The sequence below is a fragment of the Mesitornis unicolor genome, unplaced genomic scaffold (assembly GCF_000695765.1).
Source record: "Mesitornis unicolor isolate BGI_N332 unplaced genomic scaffold, ASM69576v1 scaffold3650, whole genome shotgun sequence".
Classification (NCBI taxonomy): domain Eukaryota; kingdom Metazoa; phylum Chordata; class Aves; order Mesitornithiformes; family Mesitornithidae; genus Mesitornis; species Mesitornis unicolor.
Genome location: NW_010160138.1, coordinates 8,122 through 17,850, shown reverse-complemented (window position 1 = coordinate 17,850; position 9,729 = coordinate 8,122). Strand labels below are relative to the sequence as shown.

Below are 9,729 nucleotides of genomic sequence, written 5' to 3'. Positions count from 1 at the left end.
ACACTACTTGTGATTAAATGTGATAAACAAACAAAAAAAAATACTTTCCTTATTTCTAGTCATACACTGCATGTTTGAAGCTGACCTATTACACCCTGATTATTTCTCATTCTAAGCCCTTAAGTGGGGAGCAGCCAATGAAGTTGTTCTCAATCCAAAGCTCTTCTGCCCTGCTGTGCTCTTCTGGCCACAAACTACACACAACCAGTGTTTCCATGGGGCACCACTACAGAGTGAGGCTGCAGGTCCAACAGAAATTGCAGATTTACTGAGTAGGTTTCCCAGAACTTCCCCAGGCCCATCACCTGTTCATGAACTCTTGCTGTTTCAGTAGCGATGTCTCATAAAATACATATAATACCACCTCCATAATAAAATACCTGCCACTACCTCCATACTAACTGTAGATTGTATTTTAGATGCAAGTTTGAAATGGGATTTCTTTTGGCAACACATGCACAAATGAGAAGAAGATGCATCAAATAGTTCTACACAGAAACTGAAGTCTAACTCTTCTTACTGTGTCTTAAAGATAAAGATAAATTATTTCTTCATTTACTTCTTTTGGTACAAAATTGCAAGCTAGCTCCTAACATTTCTTAGACCTTCACTACCTGGACTTAGAAAAAAAGTGAAAATTTTAAAAATGCTGTACTTAGACCATGTGAAAGATGGAATACAAACTTTAGAGAAGGGTGAATACGTTGAAAATATTTTCCATTCTCTTCATTGCAAAGACTACAGTAATGGTCATATCTGACATATAAGAGCTTATAACAGCTGTTATGAAATATTTTAACAAGACTACGAAGCTAGTACAACTAAATGCAATATTCATTTGGTTGTCTTTTCTCTAATGCTGTGATTAACCTATAATGCCATCAGTGGGAACAGGGAATCTTAAAACCATTACATATAATTTTTAATGCATTAGAATATTTTAGCAAAAATACAATTACTGTAACCATTTCCATACATTTAGCCCTTTTCATAGTAAAATAAAATGTCTGTCCTATATGATGAATTGAATGGAATTTACTTGCTTTGTTTTTCACATGTTATTTCTGCATATGGCAAGATCTGTAAGACTTGATGACAATTCCAGAAAGAAAATGGATTGCACTTTGTATTTGTACAGGACAGCAGGCAAACATCTTCAAACTCCATCAGACAAACTGAAGAATAGTTCATGCTTTCTCATGAGCCCACTAGAAAGTGATAGCTCATGATCAAGATCACAATTTTTTTTGTACAATTTTTTTTACATCACACAATATCCACAATGTGGACATCTGCAAGAGAAATTTCGTTAGTGCTTTAGTGGTGCTCTGCCATGTAAGAGACCCAGGTTTTGCTCTTAACACTGTAATCTCTGGAGTAGTAATAGACTGCATTGGCAAATGATTTGAGCATCAGAACAAGAGAGCACAACACTCCTCTCACTTTATTACAGAGCTTAGTTCAAAATTTAAACTGTAATGTTCTCTAACTCTGGCATTTAATTAATCTACAAAAGTACTGAGTTTCTTATAGAAGCAGGAAGGAGTCAGAAATAATCTATGTGTTTCCAAGGAGGACAGGAATGATGCTGGGAAAATCATAACTAATATGGTTTCCACGTAACACACATACACTCACCCAACCAAACACAACAAAATGCTTTTTTGTTATCCTTATTATGAGCAAGCAGGAATATCTGATATTTTTTTTGATGAGCCAATAAAACCAGATTAATACTCAGTAACAATATGTATATTATTTAAAAGAGTCACTGATATAATTTTGCATTACTCCATAGTGAAATAAAGACTGTCACTGACCCAGCGTCCCACTTGGCAATAACTATAGCTTTTTTTCTTAAAGGGCTGCTATGCACAATCTTTAGGAGTTAGTAAAAACTACCTGTTTATCAAATCATGGTGACCATAAGTACTTTCACAAATACTGGTTAGAGAGTAGCCATACATTTTAAACATAAACCTGTTGATTACAGATGGTCCAGATTTACGTTTCCAGGAAAGAATTTTCTTCAGTTTTGAGATAAGCATTGGTCATGAACAAAATGTTACTAGCCAGATGGGCAAAGTACAAATAGGAATGTGTTTCTGTACAGATTCTATCATAATGCTTGAAAGAAATCACCAATTAAATGCTCTGACGCACTTTGAAGAAACAGGCAAAGCTAGGAAACACTTAAACATTTTAGAGTCAGGTCCATCTATCCTCTATTAAAATTAACTTAATGTAGACATCATTTTTCATGTAGTACATCAAAGGATAATGTCTTTCTGAATGTTTCTTTGAGATTATTATAGAACTTTGGGTTCATTCTGTATTATACTTGTCAGACTCCTTGCAGGGTGTGATTCATTGTTACCTATCATCTCCACTGTGTCCTCTTTAAACCACACCTGTTCACACGATATTCACGTGCAACCCTGAGAACTGTGCATCCAACAAAAGATATTTACCCCCTCAACCTAGCAGAAACTCCTTCTTAAATTTACAGAATAGAAGTATACTGTTCAGTAGGGTCTTCATCTTGCACGCATACTAGAAAGCTCCAAAGAGATTTTGATAAGAATTAAGAACATTATTTACCTGGAACAGGACCCTGAAAACTCAAAGTAAGGATGGTTAAGGAAGAAAAGAGGTGAAAAGACATTGAAAGATTATAGATATGATTCTTTTCACTAATCTAAATAATCTTAAAATGCTTCTATTCAGTTGCCAATGCATGAAGCAGTTTAATTTGGCAGAACTTCTACTTGGAAGAACACAGCGTCCTGAAGCTGGTTTTCTTATGCAAAGACTTCCTTTTAGCTTTCAGCATGCAAGGTATACGCCATTCCTATACCAATAAGCTAAATCCAGAGAAAGTATATAAACAGAAAGTAAAAGGATGTACCTTTTCTACTGGAAAAAAGTTTGAGTTTAAATTAATGTAAACTTCTTACTCTACAGGGATTCTAATTATCATGCAAATTAGAGTAACCTATACTCTCCTCTGATTTGGCTAAGTTTGTTCTTTCAACTTTTTAAAACCAAAATCTTTGGACTTCTTCCTGTGAGTTATTCTGTTAACAGACTTCATTATGCACATAGCGATAAAGCTCTGAATATAGGTATTCTAGATAGCTAAACATATTTCATATTTTTGCCTAGGGGTACCAGAACAATGGAAGTGGAAACCACTAGCTTTGATATAAAGATAATTTTCTTATTGATAGTTCTATAAAACAAAAAAAACCAGAACAAACGTTTCAGCTTTATCTAATAAATTCAGTGATAACCAAAACTCCTTGCAAAACTTCCTGGCATTGTGAAACACATCTTGCAATATAATAGACATAACTGACAACACCATTAGAAGGAATGATCTTAATCCTACATTAAAAGTCAAACACCCTTGTTTGACAGTATACTGCTTACAGCAGTAACTAAAACGAAAACTATGCTATTCTTCAGTAATGATCCAAAATTGTTTAATTATTCTCTTTAAAGCAATTGTGTTTTGGACCATCACAGTAGAATATCATAAGAATTTTAACAAGCTTTTCATGTTTAAAGCCATAGTAAAAATGAGCTATATCCAAGTACAGAAAAAACCAATATTTTATTTATAATCTTATTTTAGTGTTTGAACTACAAATTCTGGTTCTAGAATTGTTTAAAAGATCATGGGTTTTATAACTTTTCACAAGTAAATTAATTTCTTGGGGTTTTTTTGTTTGTTTTTGGTTTTTTTACTTCCATTTTTTCACAGAATGGTACTTTTGGTAAATACAAAGCAAATCATTACATGAGAAAAAAAAATGGATTCTTTGTTTTTTTCACTTGTAAAGTTGCTGTTAATATTCCATTCCCTGTTGAAAACTTTCAAAAAGGGCATGGGAAGTCAAAAGAAAAAAAAGGAAAAATGTGACAAAATTGACCAAATGTCACCACTAGAATTCACCATAAAAATTCCCAAAGTGTAACAGAGTTCTTACAAAATTTCCTAGTCCAGTTCTTTTAGGGAATCAATATCTCCTATGAAAAATATGGCAAATGGGAATCAGGGTAGGTTGCGGGGGGGAAACAGAACGAAGAGGGTAAATAAGTGCAGCAAAAAACAGGTTCAGAGGAATACACATAATTTTGTCTGCTTTAGATCACAATAGAATTTTTAATAAATAAATTTCTTTTTCTTAGTAAAGACACTTTTTTGAAACAGTAGATTTAGCCCAGTCATTTGTGTCACTTGTTTTATAAACCATCTTTTGTTGACCCCACCCCCACCCCATAATGTCATAAATGTTTCAGATTTGAGTCTCTTGTACATTGTCTTTTGAGTTCATTCGGATCAATAACGGTTCATGCACTGAACTGTGTATTGAATTTATTGTGTTAACTGTTGTTGTGTGGTTGAAAGGAGACTTATAAGAGTTATAGTGATTTAAGTGCTCATGCTCTATTGCTGGCATGGGCAAGTGACTCTCTATGGGTGTATCACCTGTAAGCTCATCATCCACATTAATAATCTCTACAGTCCGTGTTGGAGCATGATGGTTCTGCCGGTGATGCTGTTTCCTCATTTTGTAGAAAATTACCAGCATCACAGCAGCCATGAGAGTTATAGCCACAAAACAACCAATTATGATCTTGGTAGTCTTCATAACCTCATCTATTCCTGGGATCCCATTGTTTGCGTCCGTCACAGGAATGGTAAATGTTTTCTCTGTTGATCTTGTGCTCTGTGGAGTGAGTGAGGCTGTCATGTTAGTGGTCTCCCAGTTTGTAACTGGTGTGGGCCCAACTTGCTCTGTGGTCTGTGCCTCATCCTGAGAAGGTTCCACAGTCTCTACTGTGACGGTTGAAAAGTATGTGTAACCAGGGTTATCCAGGGCAGTCACATTCAGTGTGGCAGAAGCTGTGGTATTCCCAACAGAGTTACTCACCATGCATGTATACAAACCTGTGTCTTGCACAGTTACCTTTGTAAAATTTAATGTGCCATCGCTGAGCACAGCAATCCGAACTCTGTATGCTCCATGTGTCATAACAGATCCATTTGGAGTGATCCAAGATACAGAGGTCAGGGAGGTTGATGCCCGGCATTTCATCTCTGCAGCCATGCCTTCAGTGACGTTGAGGTCTGCTGGTGGCTCCACTATGACTGGAGCATAGCATGTGAAGTAATTCAGGTCCAGCTCACCAATGTACCTTCCTTTTAAACTGGGAGGTGTGTGGCAACGGGCACAGCATGCAGTATTGGAGGGTGCCTTGTCTTTAATCCACCAGCTGAGCCAAAGGATATCACAGTTACAGTTCCAAGGATTGTGATGCAAGTGGATCCTTTCTAGGCGGAGTGGTGTGAACAGGTCATGAGGCAGTAGTGTTAGATTGTTGTGTGCCAGATTGATTTCTACAAGTGACTGAAGGTTATCGAAAGCATTCCTTTCTATCACTTGAATCTGGGACTGTATCATCCACAATTTCTGAAGATGCATTAACCCTTGGAAAGAACCTGGCCGAATGGCAGTCAGGTGATTCCCAGAAAGATCTAACTCATCCAGTTTTACAAGTGGGGTGAGGTTAGGAATCTCTCGAAGATTACACATGGCAAGGTTCAAATACCTCAAGTTGGACAAACCTTCAAAGGCACCCTCTGAGATGTATGAAAGCCTTTTCAATTCCCCCAAATCCAACCTCCGTAGAGAAGGGATTCTGTTAAAAGCATAAGAAGGGATGCTCTCAATGGGGTTGTTTCTCAACCACAGTTCTTTCAGTTTTGACAGGTATACAAAAGCCCCATTTGGGATAGTAGTCAGACGATTGTCAAAGAGTTCCAAAGTGTTGAGATTGGCCAAACCATTAAAAGCCCCTATTTCAATTGTTCTGATGTGATTCCTGTTGAGCTGCAGGATTTCTAGGTGCCTCAGATGCTTGAAGCTATTAACTTTAATGATTTGGATCTGGTTCTCATGGAGATTGAGTAACCGGGTGTTGGTGGAGATGCCGTCTGGCACGTCTCTCAGATTTTTCCGTACACAAATCACTTTACTGAACTGATTGCTGCAGGAGCAGACAGAAGGACAAGTTTGAGCCCTCACTAGACCAGCCACCACAAGAAGCTGAAGAGCCAACAGCACCACAAGCAGGGGGTCAAATAGGGCCCTGTTAAACCTAGGACCTATCATTATCTGCTGTGGATGTAAGGTCATCTTGTTCAATATTCATAATTTATTTGGTGTTGGTCCTTCTGGAGTTTGAATAGTTTGAATGGCCTGAAAGAAAGAAGGAAGAAGGAGAACATTAAATTAATCTCAAACACTTAATTGTGCTCTCTAAACAAAGACTTCTTAAGTCCTTTCAGTCAACTCTACAAATTTCATGAAACTCTGTACTGAGAATAGCTATAGAAATTCTAATATTTTGCTTCCTGTACAGCTATGTATGTCAGCTGTAATTGGCAATGACATAAGAAAAAGCCAGACACTAACTTTTCCTGCTCATTCCAATGTATAACACAAGTAGCTGGATGGCGGATAACAAGTTCAACCACAGTGGACAGCTAAAAAAATGCTTGAACTAAGGAGGTGAGTTGAAAGAAGTGACAAGGGTCTCAAAAGGCAAAAAAAAGAATAAGACAGAAATCATCAGAATATTCAAGGTGTTAACCTTCTTGACAAACTGCAAGACAAGACAACAGATAATATGAAAATCAAGTGGAGATTCCTCTTTTGTATGGATGAAAATCATGGTCTACACAAATGTGATTCTTGCATCAGAGCTTAACTAGAAGTAAAGCCTTCAATACTGAATGTAGCAGGTCACGTAATGTCAGGGCAAGATCTTGCCTATATCAAATTAAAAAACTAAAATACAAAATAAACATAGTAAGCATCAATCCTTCCCTACCATTAAACACCATCATCTAAATTCATATTTCCTCCTCAATTCTTTTGTTTGGCACCAGCAGCAGAGAAACACTCATTAGTAAATTTGCGCTGAACACAGAAATACGAATAGCCATTTAAGTGCTGAAAAAAATCTCTTTGTAGCTCCAGGGTTGGCAGTTTCATTGGCACATCTAAAAAATCCTACAGATCTTACCATAAGGGGAAAAAAGACCTTTACACTACAAATGATCATTCTCATTTTAAGAATTTCAGTACTGATTAATTTGTGGTAGTTATAAAAGCCCTCAGCTCTCAGTTCATTTTCAATCTGCAGCTCAGTGCAAGGTCCCTCTCCTGAAGAGATTAATGAAATTTCCTATAAATCAGCCAAAACTGAAGTCTTATAAATTACAAAAAGCTTAGAGCATAGTTATAACCTAGAGCACCCAGATGCATAATACACGTATTCAGTAAAGCAAAATACTGTAAGGCAATGGTTTTACGTCCCAGGCTCTAAATTGTTTCATTTTGTGTAAAAAAAAAGCTATTTTAAAAAAAATACAGGAAAAAAGACATTAACTTGCATCTCACAGAAATTCATTTATTTAAAGATTTTTTTCTTGTTTTATATTCAATTTTTTGAAAAATCATTTCTGCATTTTTTTTTTAAATATAATAGTTCAGAACCAGCAAGTGTTCTCATCTTGCTTTTAATAATTTACTGCAGAGAAAGCCACTATAATGGTTAAAAACTTGCAAATGGGAATTGGAAAGTCTATGCTGTATCTGTTTGTTTGATCTGCTCTGTAAGTGCTATTTATAAAACATCATTCTTGTTATGAAAGATTCATGAAACTAATGTGTTTTGCAACCTTGAGCGAGTCACTTAAGTTTTTTCTCTGTGGCTTACACGTCTGTCATACGACTCTAGAGAACCCTGTGGCTGTAGTGTTACATGTTACTGCTCCCACCTCTCCATACCTTCTTTCTGCAACGATTGTACTTCTGAACATCAGCTTCATAGGTTTAGGATGATGTGCTAGGTAACATGAAGGGTGGCTTCTGTACACACCTTCTTTTTTACTGTAGACTTAAAAGGTCACTTATCTCTTCAGAGATGCTGAACACAATATAAGGAGAAACACTCTCAAACTAATCAATAAAATTCAAGTTCCCTTACATCAAAAATCCAACTGTAGTAAAATAATCTACAAAAAGGGAGTGAAAAGGACCTGGTTCCCACCTTTCTTACAGTGTCATAAAGAAAAATCTGTCCATTGTGGTCAAAAGTATCATACCAAGGAGTCTAATATCAATTTCAGGCTCCTTATTTAAGATCTGTGATCCATGAATTTTGCTGTTGAATCATAATTAACCATCTTCTGTGATAGTTAATGTGATTGTATTAGCATTTTTTTTGTCACTAGGTTTTTTATTACTATTCAGTAGATTTATCTTTAATTTTCTTTCTTATTTTTAAAAAAATCCTTCAAAAACTTAACCCCTAAGGACTTGGACTGAATAATGAATCCCGTTTACAAGTAATAAAACAGATACAGAAACACATCAAACCAATTATTTTACCATTGCACTGCTGCAATGTTATTGTCTTCACTGGAACTGAGATGAGAACTCAGCCTGGTACGTCCAGCTTCAGAGCTGCCAATTGTCACTGTATGGCTGGTATGCCACTGGGAACACGTGTGGCTTGTAGAGAATGTAGCAATCTATCTCGGACTTATTCAGTATTAAAGGCCAGGTTTGCAAGATGCCATATGGTTTCTCTACTTTTTGCTACTTTCTGCTCTCATTCATGTATCCTGGATATCCTGAAGGACCAGGAAAACTATGGGATTTGTAGAGCAAGAAAGTGTAGGAAAAATAAGACAGGTCATGAGAGACCTCAACATCGGCCAGTGTATGCATAAAATCCCTTCAGTTTCTTCTTTACCAGCCTCCGCAAAGTTATGTCAAACCATGCTACAAACACTACAAGGCCCTTCTCTCCTGTCTGAGACCTCAACATCGGCCAGTGTATGCATAAAATCCCTTCAGTTTCTTCTTTACCAGCCTCCGCAAAGTTGATTATGTCAAACCATGCTACAAACACTAAAAGGCCCTTCGCTCCTGTCTCGACTTCTTGCACCTGATGATATCTCCCAGCATTACCTTCACCTACTCCTTTATCCAGCAAATCATCCCTTTCCATCACTACAAATATGCTCCATGAGTAAAAGAAGATTAAAAAATTTACTTGAATACAGTAGTTCATTACAACTAATACATTACCCAGTTCTGAGACTGATTACCAAAAATTGTTAAACCCAAACCAAAATGTTTCCATGTCTCAGTAGCAAAATGATTTTTAAAAGAAATGCTTTTATCTTCCTAAAATAATTCTCCTATATTCCTCCCATTTTTTGTTATTGACTCAAACAATGAATTAGTCACATAGAACAGCTCTTCCCTTGTGCTAAAGGCCAAAATTGCCTGTGACTTTTATGTGCAAGCAGTCTCTCAATCAAACATATGCCTCAGAACTACGATCTGTCAAAGACCCTCAGGGAATTCTACAACCCTCAGGTTCCTGTAAAATTCAGATCTGTGTATTTCATATACAAGCTTTGTCACTGACTACTTATAGCTGCTCTGAGTGTATAATTTTGAAGACAGGTTCACCATTTTGTGAGATGTGTGTGGAAAGTTCTAGATAGGTTTTCATAAGTGTTGGTGTGTTTGATTTTTCTGTGTCTAAACTGTATTTTGTTTAATATATAAGTACAGAAGATCTATCGTGCCATTCCTCTGGAATGTTTTCTGGAAGGCAGTGAGTACTAATCTTAGT

The 9,729-nt window shown here is 36.6% G+C and overlaps 1 protein-coding gene across 1 annotated transcript; it reads right to left on the bottom strand.

Moving 5' to 3' along the window:
• Nucleotides 1-3,810: 3,810 nt before the first annotated feature.
• Nucleotides 3,811-6,271, bottom strand: LRRC4C (leucine rich repeat containing 4C). The gene has a single exon (XM_010188978.1). It carries the CDS (start codon nucleotides 6,204-6,206, stop codon nucleotides 4,302-4,304), a length of 1,905 nt encoding a protein of 634 aa, XP_010187280.1. The 5' UTR covers nucleotides 6,207-6,271; the 3' UTR covers nucleotides 3,811-4,301.
• Between the last annotated feature and the right edge of the window lie 3,458 nt (nucleotides 6,272-9,729).

Excerpts from the sequence above, each read along its gene's own strand:
- LRRC4C (XM_010188978.1), bottom strand. The coding sequence starts at position 6,206 with ATGACCTTACATCCACAGCAGATAATGATAGGTCCTAGGTTTAACAGG.